At 33.8% G+C, this 26479-nt stretch overlaps 1 protein-coding gene across 1 annotated transcript in view; it reads left to right on the top strand.

The window, feature by feature from the left end:
• The first annotated feature begins 6038 nt into the window (after window positions 1-6038).
• Window positions 6039-26479, top strand: part of LOC112860428 (cadherin-10) — a 134827-nt gene continuing 114386 nt past the window's right edge. The window contains exons 1-2 of the mRNA XM_086676381.1: window positions 6039-6103; window positions 16092-16447. Coding sequence (XP_086532507.1) covers window positions 16217-16447 — 231 coding nt within the window. The 5' untranslated portion in view covers window positions 6039-6103; window positions 16092-16216. The remainder of the gene's footprint in view (window positions 6104-16091; window positions 16448-26479) is intronic.

The raw sequence follows: 26479 nt of genomic DNA, 5'->3' as shown, positions 1-26479 counted from the left end.
ACTACCCTATGGTCCAGCAATTGCACCACTAGATATTTAACCAAAGATTACAAAAGTACTAATTCAAGAGGATACAAGTACCCTGGTGTTTGTAGTAACAGTATCAACAATGCCCAAATTATGGAAATAGCTCAAGTGTCCATAGGCTGATAAATGGATTAGAAAGTGCTATGAAAAGGAATGAAGTCTTGCCATTCGTGATGATATGGATGGAGCTAGAGAGTATCACGCTAAGCAAAATAAGTCAGTCAGAAAAAGACAAATACTATATGATTTCACTCATAAATGGAATTTAAGAAACAAAACAAGCAAAGGGGAAACAAAAAAAAGAGGGGCAAACCAAGAAACAGGTTCTTAACTATAGAGAACAAACTGATGGTTACTAGAGAGGAGATAGGTGGGAGGATGGGTGAAATGGGTGATGGGGAGTAAGGAGGGCATTTGTGATGAGCCCTGGGTGTTACATGGAATGTTGAATCACTAGAATGTACAGCTGACACTAGTATTACACAGTATGTTAACTAACTGGAATTTAAATAAAAATTTAAAGTAAGATAACATAAAAAATCTAATCTAATCCAATCTAATCTAACCTAGTCTAATCTACTCTATTATGGTACTTCTTCTGTGACCCAGGTCTAACAGTTTTTTAAATTTTTAAATATTTATGGATAGTCAGGTTTTTCTCTCTCGTTAGTTACTCATTTAAATCTGTTATAGTTAGAGAAATATGGTATAATTTGTCTTCTTAAATATACTATGACTCATGTTACTGCCCAGAATGTGGCCTTCTCACTGCATCTTATATGTGTATTTGAAAAGAAAGTATTTGCTGGGAGGAATTTGCTGGGAGTATTATTGGGAGGAATGTTAAAGTTCCCTGTTGTAATTGTGTAATTACTGATTTTTTTTTTTTTATAAATCAGTTTATAAATTTTTCAGTTTATCAGTTTATAAATTTTTGCTTAATGTATTTTGAAGTCTGTCTACAAATTTATTATTGTTGCATTTTCTATGTGAATTGGCCCTTTTTCATTACATAGTTTCTTTTTCTCTGGTAATATTCCTTGTTCTGAAGTCTACGTTATCTGATGTTAATTTAGCCAGTCCATATTTTTTATAATTAGTGTTCTCATGGTAAATATTGTATATTCTTTTACATTCAACCTATCTCTATCTTACTATTCAAGATGAATTTATTTTATATCACATGTAGTCAGTTTGTACTTTGTTACCATTCTGGTACAGGGCAAGTGAAGATACTAGGCTTCATAGTGTTTGGAAGTTTACTTATTTGATAATTAACTCTAAAAATATAATGAAATTTACTATAAGCCTACTATAGTTTTCATTATCAGTTTTATTCATGGTGATAAATCTACCTAATCAAACTAAAAATCAAAATTAGAACTTTGTTCTTTACATTTATAGACTTTATTTATACTTTAGCAAATGAAATACTATGTAAAGTCTACCAAAGCTATTTTTTTAGTTCCCTGTATTGGTTTATTTCTTCCGATGGCACAATTTGTTTTCAATTGTGATTTTGCAATCACACTTTGCAGTTGCAAACTTAGAATGCACATTTGCACTACACAGCAGACATATACAATATTTGAGGGGATGGAATTGGAAAGGACCACTACGAGCTATATGATCTTAAATGATATTTTAGTTTTTGTGTATCTTATCATATAGTTTTATCATCCTTTTCCCAATGCTGTGGAACTTTAAGATAAATTCAGTATTAGACGTATGAGTCCACTGCTGATATGTGTGTGCGTGTGTGTATATACCTGATATAACTGATATCTCTACTTATGCACAGTGCTGTGCTTCCCACCACACTGTGTTCTCTGTTCGTATGGATATACCACAGATGTTTTATCTCTTCCCTTGTAGTTGTCCTACTCCTATTTTAAGAATGGAAACCAGCTAGGTTTTAGAGTTTTATCATCAAATGAAACTGCTATCATCCAAGATAAGTTATGGAAGCGATCAATGTGTTGTGCTTAAAAAGGTGAATATAAATGTTTACAAAAAGAAATCAGGAGAAATGTTGAATGAATACAGGAGTCTTCCATTTTAAGAAATTAGGACTGGAGGCATATGCCTTCTTTGTGACCCTTTATTCTCATTCCATAACTGATTTACGAGAAAATAAAAGTGAGAAAACTCAATCTCCACTCAACTTCCTTTCTGTATGTCCCACTCACCTCCCCACCCCCCGGTATCTATGATTCTTTGTTGGTGGTGGTGGGAGGCAGGAAAATAAGTTAAAATGTCCTCAAATGGAAACGCAAGCTAGATAATACTTTCTTTGATTAACTCAGTCCATTAAAAACTATTCACACACAAGAATACAAACACACGCACAAATACACAAAGCAATAAAAACATGCCTTTTTCTAAGATGCAGAATGCATGTTTGGAGGAGTAATCAAAAAGTCAGGAAGTAACACCATGTAAAAAGAATCCCACGCAGAAAATCAGAAGGTGTCATGTACACAGGAAGGGGTTATATACAGAAGATATACCTAGTATCCAAGGGAGCTAGGAAATGCTGAACAGCATTCAGCTTGAAACAGTCGTTTGCAGTTAACTGAGGAGATGTCATTTTATAGATTATGTCTTAATGGTCCAGAGTTTAGATGTACTACTTTGTTTCTGGCACTGATCTTAACTCACTTAATTCTTATTAAAATGAAGCATCTTTGTGATTCACATAGTAATCGTGACTGAATATGGGTCAAGTGTATAATTGTTTCAGGGACCAGTGAATAATCTCCTTTATTATCTGAAAGCTTATCAATTTCATTGCCTTCAGTAACTGTAGATTTTTGTTATATGACTTTTTTTTTTTTTGGTATTACCCTGGATTTAAGCACTAAATGATTCAGTAAAGCAGACTTATAAACTGTAATACTTTCTAATGGTTAAAAATAATTACAGATGTGTTTCTTCCATTGGTGTTTATACTACAAAAAAAAAAGTCAGATATACATACATGAAAACCAAAACTTTTAAAAATAGGTGGTCATAGGGGCGCCTGGGTGGCTCAGTCGGTTAAGCGTCCGGCTTTGGCTCAGGTCATGATCTCGCGGTTCATGAGTTCAAGCCCCACGTCGGGCTCTGTGCTGACAGCTCAGAGCCTGGAGCCTGTTTCAGATTCTGTGTCTCCCTCTCTCTCTCTGACCCTCCCCCATTCATGCTCTGTCTCTCTCTGTCTCAAAAATAAATAAACGTTAAAAAAAATTTTTAAAAAGTAGATGGTCATAAAACTTATCATGTGAAAGACTGAGAGCTGTATTTCAGTTGGAATTCCAAGAGGCATAGCAGGGAATTGAATGGTAGTGATGAGGCCAGGAACAGGGTGTAAAGTTAGAGTAGGGGACAGAAACGACTAAATGGAGCCATACCTTTCAAGAAAAATTGTTAATTATTTTTATTAACTATTTTGCCATCAATTCCAACTTTCCTCCTAAAGACATAATTCTTTAAAAAGAAGGGTTGCTACTGAACCTTTGTTCTCAAAGGGACTTGAATAGCAACTTTATACTTAAAATTCAACATGACAATCATACGTTTTAAGTCCAAAGCAATCTGTGGACATTACATGTCCAAACACATTTTTGCTGGCATTTTTAATCAATATTCTGTATCCGGAATGTGTATATGTCCACATACTTTTGTGGTCTGTAATTCAGAACACTTCTGTGGTGTCAGATCTCCCCACTCCAGTGAGTTCATCTTTTCTGTGCTCAGCAAACTGGAAGCTAGCCAGGATGTCTTCTCGATAACAGTATTTCAGTGTAAGTTTTAATCATGATAACATCTATTCATTATTAAATTATGCAAGACATTTCAGAACGGTGCAAGGGAAATCGGATGACCTGAGTTGTATTTCTGTTATGACACAAACTACTGGAGACTGAGCACATCATATAACATTACTCTTGAAACTGTTTCCATCTCTGTCAGATTAAATTATGGGAGAAAAAATTTATTTCTGAAACTCAGTTCAAAAGTACTTGATACTGGTGACTCAGTTGATTAACTATCTGACTCTTTTTGTTTGGGGGGGTGCACAACTGGGGGAGGGGCAGCGAGGGGGACAGAGGATCTTAAGGCTATGTGCCGAAAGGCTGACAGTAAGGAGCTGATGTGGGGCTCAGACTCATGAACCACGAGATCATGACCTGAGCCAAAGTCTGACGCTCAACCACTGAGCCACTCAGGTACCCCAAGTGTCTGACTCTTGATTTCAGTTCAGGGCTCGTCTTGTGGCTCATGGGTTCAAGCCCCATGCTGGGCTCTGTGCTGACAGTAATACTATTTTTTTTTTAAGTTTATTTATTTTATTTTGAGAGAGAGCATGCATGAGCAGAGGAGGGGCAGAGAGAGGGAGAGACAGAATCCCAAGAAGGCTCTGCACTGTCATCACGGAGCCAGACACATGGCTCTAACCCATATGTTTGTGCTAAGGTCAGGTGTAATTTCTCCCTTAGGCACAGTAGGCCCAGAGCTTAGGGTCCCCCTTACTTTGAGGGGGCGACCAAAACATGAAGGTGTTTTTATTTCTTTTAAAATCAGAGCCAAAAAGTAAACTTTTATATCAAAGACAATTCTTTAATATGTAATATTAATATATGTGTCCTTACATGAATGCCATTGTAAAATATGTTTGCTGTTATGTTTTATCGAGGAAAAAGTCCTCAAGGGCCCATGGAAGTCATAAGACCAACCTGGCTAAGATAGAGAAGGCTGTGGCTGAAGAATTAGATGGCTTGGGCTCTGCATTATAACAGGCCTGGACCTAAGTTTAGGTTTGAGCTTAGACATCTTAAGAAATTATGTCATACAATCAAAATGAAATGATTCCATTTTATCATGCTCGTTTTTTTGTACATGAGCTTTGTACAGTCGTTTCCCTGTTTGTGACCCATTGCATATTCATGATCCGTCATTCCAATTCATGGAAAACAATTCCATCCCACTATGTGGCCAGAACTCAGTTTAACCACTGCACATGCTTGCATACAATATGCACAAGTGTTCACAAGATTGCACTCTGTCTCCTCTTCCCTGTGTGTCATCTACGATATGATTTCCTGCAAAAAGATTTCTCAGAGCTTCCATGTTCGCATTCGGGGCTCTTTTCACCCATCACCACTGTTAATTCTTAGATAGTGAGAATCGTTTCAGCTTTGTTCACATTTGACAGCCTCCACACAGTAGAATGTATGGCACACAGACAGTGCTCCATGAACGTTGCTGAGAGAACAATCCTGAGCCTCAGTGACTGCATCGACACAGTGAAAATTCTAAACACAGTCCATTGAAATGTGTGGGAAAAAAATACATCCACAAGCAAATATTGGTACACCTAGTGCACTGGGATGCTTATTATAATATAGCTTAATATTTTAAGTATCTACAAAACTCACACTATGTCTTAGAGTGCATACTTAAGCATTGATACCTTTAAGACTTAAAAACATGAATAAATATTAGAAAATAAAGAAATAAACCTTTTATTGTCTTTTTAGTTCAGTTTGAAATATATGATGAAAGTACTATTTAACATTGAGCCAAGCATTATGAAAAATAGAAAATAAATTAGAATCTAGTCCCTTTCTGCCCCCAAGAAAATGAAATTTAACGCAACACTATTCCAATTTTATATTTCAGCTACAGATGCATAATTTAGGAGTTAATCCTTTTTTATGTAATGGGCCTCCATAATAGAGATAAGATAGGCTATCTACAAATGGGCTTTTTTAGTATTGTGCAAATATTGAAGCATAATTAGAATTAAAAGTTAGTGCTGATAAAAGTGTCTGCTTCTTTTATTTAAGCCTGACCATCTTATAAATGCATGCCAAAAAGATCTGTCTAATAATGACTGTGCTAATCCACATGTAATCCACTATATTTATTAATTAAGTATATCTTTATGACCGATAATATATTTCCACGTTTGTACCTTTGAATAATTTTACAAATTAATGTCATGTCTCTTTGCACTTTTAGGTTTACCGGCAAGAACACAGATTGCTGTATAGTAAATCCCGATTTAGTGCATATACTACACATTCACATAGTAGGACACTCTGAAGTGTGTTGTGATTATTTGCACGCTATTTATTCGTACATGCACAGGTCTTCACATAAGGAACTTTGAAAGGAAATGATCTTTAAGGGGTTTTTCTTTCTAGCTATAGAAGTTTTTCCTTGATGTTCTTCCAAGAATGCATTAAATGAGGAATGACACCCTACCTTGGTAAGGAATTCCTAATAAAATTCTCGAGCTCTTTCTCCCCATCTCTTCATTCATTGCTTTTCAGAAGCAGTTTAAGCCCTGGATCAAAGAAAATTGGGTACCAGATGGGTTTTATCCTAACATCTTTAAGTTACCCTGAGAGCATTCTTGCTACCAATTTCCACACAGTGAAATAAATCCTAGCTACAGTAGAATGAGACTTCCAGGAAGCAGCAGGTGTAATGTCACAGCTGTATTAGCACTGCTAACTTGATCGAGGATCACGTTACATCTGGGACTGTCACAATCGCTACTGAAGTTACAAAGGCTGCTGAGAGTGAAGCAAAAACTCTTGGGTGCTATTCTTTAGCTTATTAGTGGGAATCTTAGAGAAAATGGCCACACTAACTTATGTGTCTCACTCACCAGTGCTTCTCTTTACTCCTGCCACATGCTTTTTCGACCCACTGCACCCCGTTTTTGTGTGCTTTGTCTGTTTTTGCTAATTATCATGTTAAAATGTTAGATGTGGCTTAGCTGGAGAAGTATATTACTGGTTTGCATGCAGGTCACATTCTGGGGGAATAAAATTAATTTCAAAGGGCTTTGCTTAGAGGGAAATTTTAATCTAAGAAGAATAACAAGGATCGGAGCTTCTTGGAATTCTGTCTGCATTTGTAACATTCCTAGCAATGTTTGATAACTTATCTGATACTTTGTGTTACATATTTCATTTAAAAATCATATATTGATTTCCTATTTGACTGATGTTTTATGTGAGTTCTGTGATGTTGTATATAAACAAGATATGAGCATAAAAGGGTACAAATGGTCGTTGATGCCATGTTGTACATTTTAGAAAAATAAATTGTTTCCTTCTCATTGAAATATTTTAGAATAATAATATTCAATTCCAAAAATATTTATTGAATATTTTGTGCAATCCATTTATGTGTAACTTTTGATTCAAGACATAAAACCATGCTTTAAACCTACAATCTAAACAGTGATACATATGCAAACACATACTTAAAATAGAGTGATAAATGTTCAATTTAGAATTATATATTTCCTATGACATTAGAGCACAGTAGGTAATGTGTAATGAATGCTTGGAAAATAAGATTAAGCATATGGACTCATATTATTTGAGTCCTAAGTGTAGGGCTTTGATTCAGTTATTTCACATAGTGCTTTTCACTAGATGCATAAAATGGTATCAGATGCATAAAAAGGAAGTATTTAGTATGCGCTGGCTCACTTAAATTGTATAAACATACCTGAAAAATGTTCTTTTCTTTCTCAATGTTGAAATTTCGTTAGGCTGTATTGGTGCTATAAACCTCTAAAAGGATTAAAATTATTCATCCATAGAGCCTTGGATTGGGTCTTAATAATCTTCAGGATTTTCTATTGTTATAAATGGTAAAATTAAAGAAAATTTAGGAAAATGGTACATTAAAATCTTAACATAATCAGCTGACTGAAGAATGACTAATTCCTTTTATTAGCCAAGGATGGATTACAGCTTAATGGATCATCTGTGATGTGTAGAGACCTAATTAATTATCGAGATGAGTCAAAATGTCTGTTATATTTTGTGATCTGCCATTCTTTGCTTACATATATAAATAAAATTAATATGTTTCAGAGAAAAATGGTTTTGATAAGTATTTTAGAAGAATAATGAAAACTCTGTGATTGTAAAAATGAAATGAAATCCAAACATTTGAAAACGTAAATCTAAAGGAAAACAGAGTTTGTAGCGTGATCAGAATAATTGCTGTAGTTTACTGACTTTAATCAAACAGATCTTTCAGATTAAAAAAAAAAATTCTGGAATAAACTTGATTATTTGGAAATAATCATTATCTTCCCACAATAATCACTTTATATTTGATTTTCCTGAAAGTGTAACAGGACACATACTTGAGCTGTGAGTCATTAAACAGGGGAAAGTCATAAACACATTCTGAAGATGACTTAGGTTTAGAGAGTCCTTCGATGTTTCTATTCAAAGTGTGTAGGCCAGCCTCATTGGCCTTACAGGGGAGCTTGTTAGAAGTGTGGAGTATTGTGCCCCCCCCCCCAAACCCACTAAATTAGAACACTGACTTCTAACAGGAGCCCCAGGGGATGTAAATGTACATAAAGGTTTGCAAAGCACTGGTCTAAAGGAATTGTGGGAATGCAGAATGAATGCTCAGCGATGGTTCAATGATTCTTGTGATACTCATGTGAAATTATTTTTTAGATTAAAATACATTACTGGGGTTTTGAAAGGGCTTCTTGAAAATAAATTTATTAACTGGAAATAAAATTATATAATTTCATTAATTTTTAGCATTTTCATGGCAAGAAATAGTTTAACTTTGGTCTCAGCCCATTTGATTCCTTCTAATTATAGTTTCGTTTACAAGTATAGCTCCCTTAAGTGATATTTTCATATTCTAAACTTTAGCCTTTATTTTTCACCAGAAATAACCCAACCGATTCAGAAAGACTTTTTTAAAACATATTTTTTACTTAATTCAAGAAATGTTGGAGTGCCTAGTTGGGCTCAATTGGTTAAGCATCTGACTTGATTTCAGCTCAGGTCATGATCTCATGGTTTTGGGGATCAGGCATCATGTCTCTCTCTCTCTCTCCCTCACTATCTGCCCCTCCCCCACTTGTATGTGAGTGCTCTCTCTCTCTCTCTCTCTCAAAAATGCATAAATAAACTTAAAAAAAAAGAAATGTTTACTTACACACCTATATATACACAGTAACAATTCACTAGTGAGGGAAATTCAATAAAGTATAAATACCTAGACAAGATTCAGAATTATGTATTAGTGAGGGAGTAGTTTATGTACATAAAAAGTTACATATCAGGCTTGAAACTAAATAACCAATCAGAAATAATGTAAAAAATATGTTTTTTTAAAATATCACTTGATTCTAAAAAAAAATAAAATAAAATAAAATATCACTTGATTCCATGTTATTATCCTGGTAGTTAGATATATTTAAAATTTTTAATTGATTTGGGTCAGGGTGAAGTGGTTTTTGGAAAATTAATTTAGCTAATACCCCGCAGGATATATTTTAAGTAAAAAAAAAATGAAGGTTAAGGAAACCTGTTAGTGTACATTTTTTGCATGAAATGATAACATAAAATAGTGTGTTGGTTCGCTTGCTCTCTGCCTCTCTCAAAAAATAAAAAAATAAAAAAATAAAAAATAAAAAATAAAAAACATAAGGGTTCCTGGGTGGTTGAGTTGGTTAAGAGTCAACTCTTAATTTTGACTTAGGACTCGGGTCATGATCTCAGGGTTGTGAGACCCAGCCCTACATCAGGCTCCCTGCTGAGTGTGGAAACTGCTTAAGATTTCTTCTGTCCCTCTTCCCTTCCCCTGCTCACTTTCACTCTTTCTCTTTCTCTTTCATACAAAATAAATAAATAAATAAGTAAAATAGTGTGTTGTCACATACAATAGGAAGAAAAAAAAAAGATGACCACTATGAAGAAGAAAACAAAAACAAGAGTATATATTGACAGACTATGTTGGAGATGGGCTTGAATTAATGGAAGTGTCAAAGATGTTCCACATTTTGAGTTTAGTGAAAGAATATTTATTTGCTGTATTTATAATGAAAGAGCAATATTTTGAAAAGTCTAAAACTGGGTTTCTAGCTGCATAGACCATACCCAGGAAGAATTTACATGGGACAAATTAACTGTTGGTTTGTTTCATACAATTCCCTATTTTTATTTTATGTGTGTGTTTATGAATTGTTTATTTTTTGCAGCATTTTTAGGTTTCCAAGAAATTTAAGAGGAAGGAACAGAGATTTCTAATATATCCACTGCCCGCCCCCCCCCCCCATACATAGCCTCTCCCATTAACATTGCTTACCAGAATGGTATATTTTCTTACCAAGGAATAACCTATATTGATGCATCACAATTGCTCAAAGTCCATAGTTTACCTTATGGTTCACTCTTGGTGTTATACATTCTATGGGTTGAGACAAATATATAAGGATGGATGTGTAAGGTTTTGGAGGATTCTACTGGTATATCTTCCTGATCAAAGACTCTTTTCTCAGCCATGTCCAGTCTACTAATGAGCCTAATCATTTATGTGACAGTGTTCTTTATTTCTTGCATTTCTTTTTAGTTCTTTCTTAGGATTTCATCTCTTTACTTATGTTGCCCATCTGTTGTTATATGCTGTCCACCTGATTCATCAGAACACTTAATATATTGACCACAGTTACTTTAAATTCCAAGTCCGATCATTCCAAAATTCCTGCCATGTCTGATTCTGATGCTTGCTGAGTCTCTCCAATTTGTTTGTTTTTTTGCCTTTTGGTATCCCTTGTAATTTTTTTCTTGATAGCTGGATATATTGTACTGGAAATGCAACTGCTGTAAATGGTCCTGTAGTAATGGGATGTTTAAGTGTGGGGCGGGGGAAGCGTTCTATAGCCTCTGATTATAACTGTCTTTTAGTGAGACTATGCCCCTATACTGTGAACTTCACAAGCATTCCTCATTTTTTTTCCCTCTGTAGGAGAAACCTGAAGGCTATATGGGATTGAATTCTGGATTTCCCTTCCCTCAAGTCAGTTAGGCTTTGATAATAATACTCCAAGTTAGGCTCTGGTTAACTAGTTTCCCTGAGGGCAGACCTTGTTAGGAACACAGTGTTCTGAGGCATTTCAAAATATTTCCTTCCCTGTTGAAAGCATATGGGGATTTTTATGACATTTTACTATAGGAAACTGGTGAGTCCCCCATAGGTAAATCTCCAAGTATTGAGGAGCACCTCCCCAAACAGCATGGCTGGGTCTCCTGGAGTTTTTAATTTTGAGAGTTGTGTGCACTAAGCCTCCATTAATTTGTCAATTATAGTTCAGTTTTCCTCTACCATTACTGGTTCTAAGATGGTTTCTGCTCCTGAGTCTCTGCTGGTAAGTCTTGTTTCCTTCTATTCACATGTCTCTCTCTCCAATCTTGGGAGCAGTAGTTTGCCCAGAGTCCTTCTATCTCTTATGGATCCAAGAAGAATTGCTGGTTTTTTAATCTGTTCAAGTTTGCGTTGTGTTAGCTTGGAGTGGTAATTTCAAGCTCCTTACATGTGAAACCAAAAAATGTCATTCTTTTTTATTGTTTAGTAACATTGCATTGTACAGATATACTCTAATTTGTTTATCCATTCACCTGTAACATTTGGCTTGTTTCCAGGTTTTTTCTCTTATCCATAAACTTCTGTAAACATTCATATACAATGTTTAAATGAGCATATACTTTCATCCCTCTTTTATAAATACCTGGGAGCAGAAGACTGGATTATATTGTAGATGTACTTTTACTGTTTTAAGCATCTACCAATGCTCTTGCTACTGTAACAACTTACCACAAACCAAGTGACTTAGGACAACATAGATTTATGTTGTTGCATATCTAGAAGTCAAAGTCTAAAATCAAGGTGTCGAGGGGCCGTGTTCCATCTGGAAGCCACAGGGGAGAATCCACTGCTTTCCTTTCATAGTTTCTAAGCTTCCTGCGTGCTGGCTGCTGCCCTCTTGCTCAGGGCACTCAGACCCCTTGCTTCTGTGATCTTATCTCTTACCATTGACTCTGATCCTCCTGCCTTCTTCCTACAAGGATCCTTATGATTACAATGATCCCACTTAAATAATCCAAAATACTCTCTTGAAATCTCTACAGTCATTCAATTAATAACATCTGCAAAGTCCCTTTTACATATTTACAGATTCCACAGGTACCAGGGATTAGAATGTGAATGTCTTTGAGGTGTCATTATTTCTGTCTACCACATTATCTTCCAAGGAGATTATATAACTACATCCCCATTAATAGTGTAGAATTGTTCTAGTTCCTCCACATTCTCACTAACACTTGGTAATAGTCACTTTATTTATTTATTTATTTATTTATTGAGAGAGTGTGTGAGCAAGCAGGGGAGGGGCAGTGGGAGAAAAAGAGAAAAAAGAGAGAGAGAATCTTAAGCAGCGCTGAGATTCCACCTTAATACATGAGATCATAACCTGAGCTGAAATCAAGAGTTGGACACTTAACCGAATAAGCCACCTACGTGCCCCAATAGTTGGTCATTTTAATTTGCATTTCTCAGATAACGAACAGCGTTGGATACCTTTTCATGTACATTTTTGCTTTCTATAGGTAAAAATGTTGGTTCAAATACTTTCCCCATTTTTTATTGGACTTTATGCTTTTTGATTTTTGGATTTTGAGCATTCTTTGTATATTCTAGACATGTCTATAGCCAAATGTAATATGTTATTATATATTGTTGGCTTGTCTTTTTTTAAATATATTTAAACATATTTTAATGATTTAAAATCATTATTAAGTAATGTATTTAACAGTGTTCAAGCTCATCAAGTTGTATAAATTAAACATGAACAGATTTTTGTATCTCAATCATATCTCAACAAAGTGGTTTAGAAATAAAAATAACAACAAAATATGAAAATATTAGGGTAATATTTGATAAAAAGAAAGCAAGATCTGAACACTGAAATCTTTAAAACATTACTGAGATGAACTCATTGATGTAGAGATATATAGGGTTTTTAGGTCAGAAGAGTCAATGTTGCTGTGATGGTCATTTTCCCCAAATTTATCTAAAGATTCAATGCAATCCCAGTCAAATCCTCACAGGCTTTTATATAGAAATTTCAAGGTAATTATAAAATTTAAATATAAAATGCAAATGTAGACATATATAGACACACATATGTAGACAAACTGATTTTTGACAAAAGCACAGAGGCAATACAGAGGAGAAAGAATGGACTTTTCAACAAACGGAGCTTGGGAAAGTAGATATTCATATGCAAAACAAAGAACTTCAGTTCATATCTCATACTATATACAGAACTTGATTCAAGTTGGATCATAGACCTAAGTGTTAGAACTAAGACAATAAACCTTTGAAAAGAAGACATGAGATGAATCTTCTTGATCTTAAGTTAGGCATAGATTTTAAGTTTATTCATTTATTTGAGAGAAAGAGAGAGAAAGAGAATGAGAGAAAGCAAAAGCAGGGGAGGGACAGATGAAACATTGAACTAAGTTGAGATCAAGAGTCAGATGCTTAGCTGACTGAGCCACCCAGGTGTCCCCTAAGATTTTTAGATATGGGACCAAAAGCCCAATCGAATAAAAGAAAAAAATCATAAATCAAAATAATCAAAATGTAAAACTTTTGGGAGCACCTGGGTGGTTAAGCATCAGACATCAGCTCAGGTCATGATTTTGTGGTCTGTGAGTTTGAGCCCCACATCAGGCTCTGTGCTGACAGCTCAGAGCCTGGAGCCTGCTTGGGATTCTGTGTGTCCCTCTCTGCCCCTCCCCTGCTTGCTCTCTGACTCTTTCTCTCAAAAGTAAATTTAAAAAATCATTAAAAAAGTTTAAAACTTTTGCTTTTAAAAATTTTATTTAATCTTGTCATTATTTTAAATGGTTTATCAAATATTTAATTCATGTAAAATATATTTTTAACATATAGGAAACCAGAAAAATGATGAAAAAAAAATTCCATGTGTATGTAGAGCTCCAGTTATTTACTAGCAATTTTCACAGTTATCATCTCCACCTACTTATTCCCCAAAATATTGATGCTTAAACTTTTAAAATTATAGATAGTTATAATTGCATTGAAAATGATTGCCAATATATCTTATAGTTGCTGGAATATATTTTTAAAATGAAAAAAAGAGATGAAATGAGAATGTTGCTTCAATAAGTGTTAAAGCTTTCACAGAAAGTAGATACAGTAAATTACACTGTCCTCTAATTTTTAGGAACAGTGAAAGTTTCTGGAAATATTATCTATCATGCCCTGTTACATAAAAAGACAAACATTGGTTTGGTAAATGTTCCTATTACTTAGAATCCAATTAATTTAAGTTTCTGTAATGTCAGTGCTTTGTAAGGTAAAATCATTTTATGTATCAGATAATTTCTATACTCCAAGAGTAGCAATACATGATTTTTTAATACAGTTTACATCTGTCATTTTGAATGCTTCACATGCTGTAGAGAACTCCACTGTCATTTAATACACTCAAGGGAATACTGCTTCACCATTAATCTTGTTTGTAAAACATGTTTGCATTAACTTTTAAATCTTCTTAATAAAAGAAAACCAAAAAGAATAAGCAGATTGCTAACAGATTATTGTGGATGAAAGCATAAATGTCAGTGTCAATGCTGGAGGACTTAGAATGCTTGCCATATTAGAGAAAAGGAACTCAATCCTTCGGTACCAAAACTACTTTTTTGTAAGAAATGTTTTATCCTATTCTGAAATAAAATCCTTACCTAACAGGAAACAAACAAAGAACAATCTATGGAGGAGATCTTAAACTAAAAACAAGATTGTGAGGATTAACAATAATATAAACAAAGAATAAAATAAAGTAATTATGATTTCAAAAATGTATTTCCATACATAAGTGTTGGAGCATAACTACATAGAAAAAGGAATGGTACTCAGATTTTTTAATCAACTTACAATATATTCATTTATTCAATTAAAATGTTTATTGATCATCTGCTGTAAGAGTCTGTTATACAGTAGCAAAACAACCCATGGGATTACAGCAGGGAGACAGAATGCATCCCAAATAAAATAAAGCACTTATAGTATATGGGTATATATGGAATGTTAGGGGAGGATTCAAGAAAGACCTGAAGGAGGCAAGAAGTCTAACCAAGTGGACCTCTATGTGGAAAAAACATTACAAATAGAAGGAAAAAGTAGAACGTTCTAGTTTAGGAGAGGAGAATATGAAGTGTATTGCAAGGTGAAAGAAGAAGGACACTTTGGCTGGAAAGGAGTCAGTTTTAGGAAGTGACATGGGGGATTGGGGTAAAATATGAGGTCAGAGAAGTGACCAGTAGTCGTGAAATCAAGTACAGAATTGTAGGTTTTTGTAAGGCATGGGTTTTAATCAAAGTGAGAGGAGACTTCATGTGAGTTTTTTGTTCAGATAAGTGACATAATCTCATTTATATTTAATAGGGTTACCTGGGTTGAGGAAGCAAGCAGAGAGAGGGAGGTGGAGAGCAGCCTGGAATCTATGGCCCTCCCTAGTCAGACTGGGGCAGTGTGGAGTTCTAGACTCAGAACTTTTGTAGTGGGAGTACAGCTGACAATGTCATTCACTCCCTCTACACAGTAGTATGAATTATATTATAAATGGATCTACTTTAGTAGTGATTTTTTTCTACTTTAAGAGGGAAGAGAGAACTCTTCAGCCAAAGGCACTTCAAGTGTTTTATTTGTTCTTATATTGCTTTTACCTTTGAGCAGAATTAAATTGGAAGAAACTGCTGCTGTTTAAAAACATTCAAATATCATTGTATCGCACAACAGATGCATGTTTTCTGTAGCTTTAATTAAATCAATATTTTGTTTTCAGTTTTTTAATTTATGTTAAGTTACTCTGAAAAAATTGATGTGAAAAATTAACTTCATCCCTACTCCATATAGGGATCATAATTCCTGAAAACTGTTATAATCACAAGAGAAAAAAGAAACAAAGCTTAATATGCCCCTTCCTTAAAATTTGTCTGAAAGACATTATTTACCATCATCTTTTCATAAATTGCTGACATGTTACTAGACAAGCAATATCTTCCAAAAGTAATCATTATTTTATAAAACAGCAGGAAAGTAGGTATTTTGTTTGCTACTAATCTTTATCAATTTCATATTTAAGGTAACAGGTAACATTCATAATGTTTTCAACTGACTTTTTTTATTTGTTTTTTTGTTTGAAGCTTTTGGAAACATGTCCAAAACATTGATGAGATGTTGGAAACCAGTTGAAACACAGTAAAATTCAACTCAATAAAACAGGACTGCTTTCTCTTCATCCACGTTGGAAATTTTCAAGAAGTGAACTATGACAATATACCAATTTTTGCTACTATTTCTACTCTGGGTATGCCTGCCACATTTCTGTTCTCCAGAGATAATGTTCAGAAGGACTCCTGTACCCCAGCAAAGAATTTTAGGTGCACGTGTACCTAGGAGTGATGGCAAAATTCTGCATCGTCAAAAACGTGGGTGGATGTGGAATCAATTTTTCTTACTGGAGGAATACACAGGATCTGATTACCAATACGTGGGCAAGGTAAGTTTGCACTGAAATGGCAAATAGTTACATTCTTTCTTTACATGTCTTAGGAAAATTTGAAGGTTATCAAGATCATCATTCTTATAAATTTTGTTCTCTAAATATCCATAAAGCAATTTTTGTTTATGGAATAGAAATTATAATTTGAAAAACCACAGAATAAATAAATACAGCATGGTAAAGGTAGAAATTCACTTGATAGAATTAATTCTGTCCATTTCCTCATGGATTAAAGAAGTACTAAAATTACGCTTTTAGAATTTGTAGTGAGAAATCAATGATAGTGAGAAAACTATACGTCAATCTGGCTACTTGAAATGACTAGATAGATACATATGCAATGGTTCCCATCGCTCTTGATTTTCACAGGGAAGAAAAGACATTTAAAAGTAGTTTAATATTCTATAGAATGAGAAAGCAAATGTCATTAAAAATATGACCTAAGGCCAAAAAAAATAGCTTTTTTATAAAAAAACTTATTTCAGATATGAGTGTTATTTACTTTTCTTAAGTCTCACTGTGGCCACATTTATATAAAGGAAAATACATAGAAGACAAGCAGGTAGAAGTGGTTTACTTACTGCGATACGTGGACAGAGACAAGTTTCTACTCTATTCACTTATAAAAGTGAGGAAAATTAGTTGTGGTTGGGAGTCGAATGAAAAGTAACAATGAATGCTTGTGTGAACTATCTTCTATTCATTTTGAGTGTTCTTTTTTTGGCACTATCTGAATGTAGTAGAAGTTAGTGTCTTAAGAAAGGTTTTGTGTTAATAAGCGTGGTTATTATTTTTATGGACAGTATGAAAATATATCAAAGAAGAAAGGGAAACACTAGCAAGATAAAAGTAAATATAATCACATGTTAATACATCCTATGTTAACGCTATAAAGTTATGATAGATACATTACCGTGATGGAGAATTTTGCGTTAACTTAAACTTTAATAGCTTCATCCAAACAATTAAAATTTGCTAATAATTTTTAATCCTCTAAGAAAAAACTATTTTTAAAAGTTCTATAAAGTATTTTTTCATTGATTTTAAAACACTTTGATATGTTTTTTCATGTTCCAATTATTTCAGTCATCTTTAAATGTCTGGCAATATGGCATAGATGACATTAAAGGTTAAATGTTATTTCAATTATAAGGAGAAGGAAAAGTGGCAGCAATCTGAGCAATATTTCCAGAAAGCACACAGTAGCAGACTTATCACATGTCGCATCTGATTGGGTGTCCAAGATCAGTGGGTTAAGGTACATTTTATGGTTGTTGTGATAGGCAACTTTTAGTTAATGAAAGCAACCACATGAAAATATAATAACAGAAATCTACACCAAAGAAACTATACAGTGAATAATTTCCTTTGGTTCTTCCTGAACAAAGAGCTTATTTGGGTTATTTGCCTGTGCTTTCTTTTACCTAGTCCATTTTAATAAGGATTTGATAAGTGTTGGTAAATTAAGTTACCATTGCATTGTATACTCTCTCATGATAGTCAAGTGACTTCTTATGCACTTTCATTTGTTCTCTCCCAGAAGAGTGTCAACACCTTGAGATCAAGTCCTGTACTTCACACCTCACTTTGTCTTTGGCTCTTTGAATAGAGCTTAATATTTCATTGATTGAATTGACCTGAGTTGCACTGGATTGAATTCCCAGAATCATCTGGTCCTGCTCGGTTCTTTGGGGGAGTTGGGGGGGACTAGTCTAGAATTTAAATCCCCATGGGTAATTAAAACTGGTAATACTTGTATATGCATCTTGATATACAAACCAAATTTTATTCTTATTTACTCTGCTTGAAAAAGGCAAGTCAGAAAACTCTTTGACAAGAACAAACATAAGGAATTTATGGGATGTGTCCACTAGTTCCTTTCTATATAATATGTGCTGAATTACTAGATCAACAGAAATTTATTAGATTCTGTAGCTATAAGCTTACTTCTAATGCCCAGAGTATCTATTTTTTGGTTTATATTTCAGGACCACTTTGTTGTTTGAATCATTTATTCATGTCATTACCTGTGAAATAGCTATTTAAACATTTTCCTTTTCTATAGTATAGTACTTGCATTAATTACTTATTATTTATATTGCATTAATTACTTATACAATTAAAAACCTTATTTAGATATAAACAGATTTGCAGATGTCAAAAAGGTAATGTGCAATATAGAATATTTTAATACACATATACTACAATGGATATAAAACATTTTTAATTCTTAAATATTCTTTCTAAAAGTACTTACAGTAAATCTAATACATATTTATCCTTTCTTTCAGAAATTTCACTTCCAGTTTTTACTACCTTTAAAGTAGGAATGTAACATTGATGCTTAATGATGTATCTAGGTTGGTTTAGATATATTAGTAATACATGTTCTAATTCCTTGACATATGGAAGATAATGATAGACACCCCATTGTAGTGGGAAATATTTGAGAAGCTCAGAATAAGAAAATGGAGAGAATTACACTGATAGGGTGAGGACAAGACTGAAAGCACATGCGTGAAGAGGGAATCTTTTTTTTTTTTAATACCAAACAATTGGCCAACCAAATCCTATAAAGAATGGATTGGTATATAATTTCTCAGATAAAAGCCCATTACTGATTAAGGGAAACAGAGGGAAAAACCTATTGCTTCTCATTGGGTAAAAGCTGAGGGAAGCTTAGGAAAATCATATAATTGCGGAGCCTCTGTAGCTCAGTTGGTTAAGCAACAGGCTCTTGGTTTTGGCTCAGGTCATGATCTCATGGTTTGTGGGTTCCAGCCCTGTGTCCGGCTGTGCATTGACAGTGTGGAGCCTGCTTGAGATTCTCTACTCCCTCTCTCTCTGCCCCTCCTCACTCCCACACTCTGTCTCCCTCTCAAAAATAAATAAATAAATAAATAAATAAATGCACTTAAAAAAGAAGGAAAAGCATGTAATCAACGATCAGAAGACTTAGGATATAACCTTGTTTCTACTACTATTTTTCTCATAGTGGTTAAATCAACCTACTTCTCTTAGCCTTCATTCCTTCATGTATGAAATCAAACTATGATTATGTGAATGGTTTAATTTATATATTCATGTTATGTAATATATATGTTAGTTTTATCCACATTAATTTTAATATATTCATCTTACTATATATTCATTTTTAATTTAATAATATTTTGCATTATAAAGGATATGAGAATTTTAAAATCCATTTAGAAAAAAAAGAAGAAATAAACAGAGAGAAAGAAAGAGAAAAAGAGATAGATCAGTCACCAAATTGTCATTGCCACGACTGTTATTAAGAAACCAAGCCAAGAGGCACTCGGGTGGCTCAGTTGCTTGAGCGTCTGACTCTAGATTTAGGCTCAGGTCATGATCCCAGAGTTGTGGTATTCAGCCCTGCATCAGTCTCCATACTGAGTTTGCTTAATATTCTCTCTCTCTCTCTCTCTCTCTCTCTCTCTCTCTCTGTCTCTCTCTCCCCACCCCTTCCCACCCCCATCCTGGCTCTTTCTCTCTAAAATTAAACAAACAAACAAAAAACAATGAAGCCAGCCAATAATGAACTCACTCAAAGCATTTCTTTGTTCAGCTCTTGATGATCAAAACACATTTTCCTCTAACCATTCAATCAAATACATCCTGAACCAAAATATAATTGTCATTAAGTTATTTTTTTCTTTTCAGTGAGATAATAACAAAATTTGCCTTTAAAAGTTTCCTTTATAGGATAACACCATGTCACCTCACTTTAACTTCCATAGCAAGGGGTTTATATTTGAACTTCAAGTAATCTACTTTTGTACTATGTTGCTTTCATTTTGCATCTTTCTATAGACATATTACATTTTTCCAATTTAAGATTTGAGAATCATTATAACTATAAACTATTTTTATTTAAGTATGACTTTTAATCACGGTTTCTTATTGCCTGATTCAGTCACCCTGGACAAATAATTTCAAATATCTAGGTTCCAAATATTCAAACAATATACATAATGACATTAAACTAGGTACTCTTATCTATACTACACTGTCTATTAATTAACATGAATTTAAACTACAAAAAAAAAAAACCTAGATACTCTTGAATTTACTTTAAGCTGTAACAGATAAACAGTGGTCAAAGAAATACTAATTTTATTTACTACAAAAATTTTGTATTCATTTTATATAATAATTACTCTCAAGTGGGGAAGAGCATGTTAAAATTAGACTTTTAATCAAAACCAGATACTGAGAAAAACCCCTAATACCCCAAAAAATTAATAACATATTTGGGTAATAATAACCTGATTTTGAGTGAGCATAGTAAGACAATTCACTCCAGGAAGTGAAAATATAATAATACTTTAAAAATAATTAGGGTAACTGTCTACATTTTTTGGTACAATAAAACCATCAGGTGGTGGCAGTAAAGGGGCTGCTACTGGGATCTAGTTGGCAGAATCCAAGTTTACTGCTAAAACCCGCAATGCATAGAACAGACCTCCATAAAATTTTCTAGTTCCAAACATCAAGTGTGCTAAGATCAAGAAATACTGTCCTAGTTTGCCAGTTTTTTTCCATTTTCCTAAATAGCTCAATCTTTATTTTAGTTCTTTTTGGGTGCTTGCTTCTGAACCTGCTCCCATTTGTAATTTTATTTCTTCCTTCCAGAGTTGCCATTAGTATTCACTTTCTGAAACGGACTTCTCTTAAGATCTCCTCTGCTTCATGTCCTATCTTCATGAAGTCATGCATTTGGTTCCAGCCTCTTAATTATCCTTTTCTGTAGATTTATGGGCTCCACAACCCCCCTAAAAATGAAGTGTGCATTCATTCTTTCAGTAAATATCTAGAAGACCCACTACTCAGGTATTAATTACTCCTATTAAGCATATAGTAGAGAAAATATAATTTCTCTGCTCACAAAGTATCTGCCTTTAAGAGAAGGAGAAAATAATAAGTAAAGCTAACACAAAGTTATGGGACTCTTTTAATCTCTGAGAGAGCACAGAACCCAAAAGCCACCAACAAAAAAATAAGTGCCAACTATCCCCCTGTTCTATTTCTGCAGTAATTGTAAGTAAAGTGGAAATGAAATTTTGGGATTTGCATTACATAAATCAATGTTATTAAAAGTCAAGATTGGAGAGCCAAGGTATATGCTTTTATTTTTTACTTATCTGTATTTCTTTGGAGCTCTTTTGATGTACAATGCCTCATAAAAAGTGATTACTGTAAATTTCTAGAAGAAAGATCTTCCAAAAACTGAAAAAATATGATCCATGAAAGAATAACCTAACCTTAAACAGAATGGCAGAAATACCAACTGTGCCCACCATATTAGACCAGGTTCCTTTCACCCTTAATAATGTAGGTACAATCAAGTCAAACCTGGTAACAGGGGAGAAAGAGTAGTTCCAACTAGGATAGAGAGAGGAAGCTGTCCTGACCTCCCCACTGCAGTCTTCTGGGGGTGAACAGATCTGAGTCGAGCACGTGGAGAAAATGCTACATAAGAGTTCAGAAATTGCAAACATTTTAATGGATATTAAATATTATCTTCAGAGAGTTGGATATTTTAACGACTGTAGTAATACTGTTCTTGACACTAAAAATTCCAGGTGAATATTTCTTAAAAACAACCCAAATATGACCAAAAAAGACCTACATTAAACAAACAAACAAATGACAACAACCGAAAACCCTTTAACTGTTTAATATATAGAGATCTGATTTTAGTGGGCGGGGGCAGGCAGAGTGTTGGTATATGGTTATTTTCTATTTGAACCCTATTAATTGCAGCCACTAAAAGAATGAGGTATGAAACAAATAACACAGTAGACAATTTTAGATAGAAAAAGTCCTGGAAGAAAGTAAATGAGGATGATGTGACAGATATTGGCAGAGACTCCTTTAGGTTAGGTGGTTCTAGACCTTCCTGATGAGGGGACATTTGGACTTTTGGATGGATTAGGACATTATTTATCTGATATGCAAAGACCACAAAATAAGACAAATCTGAATTAGAGTGCTTAAGATCTTCTTATACTAATCTTCAAGCAAGAGGTAATAAAAGCATTTTTAAGTAGAAGCCTGGCCTGCGGAACATTGATAATGTTTTCCAGGCAGACCACCTCTTGGTTTTTAATTCTCAAAATGCATACAATATTTATATCTTTCAATACAATGATATTTCAGCCAGAAGTTATATAGGGAAAATATGCTTGCATCCTCAAAGCTCACTATATTTTAACAAAGCAGTATTTAGGAAGGTAGTTGAGTTGCATTCCAGATGCATTTGCATTGAGGATGAAACTTCAAAAGCAGGCATAGATGATTTGAAGATATCAAAGGCTGTCAAAAAGAATGTGTATCCAAGTTTTATAACAGAGAGAAGCCATACTAATTCATATTAACCTTAGGTGATCAGGTAACACGGATTTAAGCATTTTACACATTAACATTATAGCATGTTATTCATATTATACAGATTTTACTGTACTTTGGTTACTAAATTTTAGAATTGGTTTTGAGCTTAGATGTAATGTGTGAGCATTATATTTTTTCTCATTTAAAATATTAGGAAATAGGGTCCCTTTTAGCATTTTCAAGAAAAACATCAAATGGTAAATGTTGCATGTTAAAAATAAATGACATTTATTTACAAGATAAATGGAATTAAGTATGGAATGCTCATATATAAATAACAACCACAATCATCTTTTTACTTACAAGTTTTACTGGTATTAGTGATAACATGTTTTCTATAGTCTTCCATGAAGTTATTTGCATAACATACTACCAAATATCAAGATTATTCATATAGGGGCGCCTGGGTGGCTCAGTTGGTTAAGCGTCCGACTTCGGCTCAGGTCAAGATCTCACAGTTGGAGGGTTTGAGCCCCACATCGGGCTCTGTGCTGACAGCTCAGAGCCTGGAGCCTGCTTCAAATTCTGTGTTTCCCTCTCTCTCTCCTTCTTTCCTGCTCCTTTCTCTCTCAAAAATAAACATTACAAAAATTTAAAAAATAAAAAAAAGATTATTCATAAATACGTGTGACAACTTCATTTTATAACCTTCATGAAACAACTCACACACACACACACACACACACACACACACACACACGCACCCCACCTAAACATATTTACCACACTCCACTGCCCATATTGTCCTTAAAGGATTTATGGAAAGTCTACCCTTTCATTCTCCCATTTTTTCCCCCTTGAGTTACTATCCCAGAGAGGCTGTGAATGTTGTCATCTTTTCTTTCCTACCACAGCCTGACTTTTGTATATTCCTGTTTCATGTTTACTAATTTATTAGCCCTTCCCCACAGAAACCTCTTCTCTTTTCCTGTTTTGTCAGTTAGCCACATAGCACCTCTTAAAATCTACCTCCCTATGTCACATCCCTTGAAGTTACTTTTATTGGAATATATTTTAGAAAAAAGGTAATTATGGGTTTATTTTCTAAAGGTTTTTTTTTTCTGTGATTTTAGGCCAATGAATTCACAAAGACTAGTAATAGTTGGAAGTAGATAGAAGGGCATTCAAAATAATAATAGACTGATGACAATAAAAAATGATTAAATTTTTTTTTCTGTGCCAAATACGTTTTGGAAAACTTACCTATTATCTCAAAATATTCAAATTCAAATAAAAATTTAAAACTATAATTTAACCCATCATTTTTTTCAAATATAAACTTTTAAGAAACATGGTTACTTTATAATGAAGATTATGTGAAAATTGAGTAGATTTTTAACAAAAACTCGGGAGAAATCTCTGTAGATGAAAAATGTATTAAATCTCACATAAATTTGCTCAGCAGAAAGTATCTCAACGTAATTTATCAGTAACAGGTGCATGTGTAATGGTCATGAAGCATGGGAAATTATTATTATTGTATTATGAATTTCTACCAAAGCCCTCTCATTTTCTTTCTTGGAGACAATACATAATTATATATTCAATTAAATTCTGTCCCCATTGTACTGAAGAATAATGTTCTCTTCAGGAAAGAAAATGAAATAGTGGGATGTATGTTATTGTGTTTGCTCATCAATGTTTCACACTTGGTATATGTTCATATATTCAGATTCTCAGTTACCTTTTATGAAAGCATGAAAAGGAGTGAATACTTTAATAAATGTTCTGAAGTGAGTTCCTAAATATTCATAGTTAAATTTCTACATTTTTTAGTAAACAATATTATTTAACTTTAATATTTTATTAATATTATTATTACTATTGCCATTATTATTATTGTGATGCTAATTGGGTAACTGTCCCATGGCTTCTCATAATTGCAACTAAAAGCAAAAATAAAGAACAGTATGAACATGTAAGTTTCTATATAGATGGGCTAAATTTAGAGAAGGGAGCAGTAATTCTGTTGGAATATAGTTCTCTCCTTTGGTTCTCTCCTTAGAACCCTAATCCACAATAGGCAAAGGGCATTTTATGTAAATTTCAGATTCCCTCTTTCAGTAAAATTCTTTCACTTCTTTAACTTCACATTTAAAACTACACTGTATGTGTTTATGGATTACATAAAACTATTAAATTTAGAATTTTAAATTCAGATGTTAACTCTCAGTCCAGTACTAAAATTATTTTATGAAGTATGAAATTTTACAAAGTAAGAGCATATACTATTATAGACCTTTTTCTGAAGGAATATTTCCTATTTTGGTGGCTGTTTAGCTTAAATTCCATCAGTGAACTTCTCAGTTCAGTATTATGTCTTCCAAATACCCAAAAACACTCCAAGACCACTGAGTTTTGCAATTTTCCTTGACACCAATTTCGCCACAAACCTACATCAAATCTAGCAACAAATTTAGTTTGTACATATGTGTTTGACTATTCTGAGTCTAGCAGAACAGAAGGATAGAGTTGTGAATCATGAACAGACCCAGTTTCTGCATCCTTGATGTCTGAGTTTCTGAAGGGAAACAATAAATAGATAAAGCAAATATCAAGGACATGACTTTTGATTAAAAATCAAATAGCATACAGGTAGAGGCGGAGAACATCCAAGGAGAAGCGGGGTGGTGGGGTGGTGGGGAAGAAGGGCAAGACTAGCATTATTATAGAAGACAAGGGAGGGAAAAAAAAAAACTGCAAAGAATAAGTGACTAATTTTGTTGTGTAATGCAAACTCAATCAAAAGACAGGCGTGACAATTTAAAAATCAGTGTGGACCAAGGAGAGAGTTACTGTAATCATCTGAGGCAAATGGGAGTCAGTTAGTTTTGTGTTGGGCAGTTTCTCATAGGCATATTATCAATTAGACAAAATAAGTGGAGAATGAGAGATATTTTGAACTGATGAAGAGCTAGTGATAGGATATTATGATGTGGAAAAAGAGGATGTGAATGTGCAAAAACAGATGAGCTCTCTTTCCTTATTCAAAATTGGAATTGAAAATATCTATCAAGGTGACAGTGAGCACCACACATAATCATAATCACTAAACAAAAAGAATACTGCCGTTTAAATCACCAAGAGAAGTAAAACAATTAAAAAAAACAACACTTTTCTTGCCGCTAATACTTACACGCTTCTGAAAGCAAAAAAAAAATTGATGTAAATATTATTACACATGTTTTTATGTGAGAATTAAATAAGATATAGTTTATAATAATCTGAAACACACTGATATATCCTGATAATGATAACTGTAAAATTTGATTTATTTATTATTACTTAATATTACAGTAACCTCATAAGGTATTTTTATTATTATCTCTCATTTATAATTAAGAAAAATATGTCCTTATTGTCTAAATAAGTGTTCTAAGGGCACAAATCAAGTAACTTGTAGAGCTGGAGTTCTAACCCAGAAGAGATGACTCCAGAGTATATAATAGCCAACATTGCACCTCATTACACCATTATTAATAATGATATTCTTGTTGTTAATATTCTGTATGTTACCTTACTGAAAACAATTATATTCTTATTTAAGAAGTATAATGATAGGGGCGCCTGGGTGGCTCAGTTGGTTGAGCGTCCGACGTCATCTCAAGTCAGGACCTC

The sequence above is a fragment of the Puma concolor genome, chromosome A1 (assembly GCF_028749965.1).
Source record: "Puma concolor isolate L17-30 chromosome A1, mPumCon1.1.hap2, whole genome shotgun sequence".
Taxonomy (NCBI): Eukaryota; Metazoa; Chordata; class Mammalia; order Carnivora; family Felidae; genus Puma; species Puma concolor.
The sequence above is the reverse complement of the archived record's forward strand: the minus strand, read 5'-3'. Positions and strand labels throughout refer to the sequence as shown.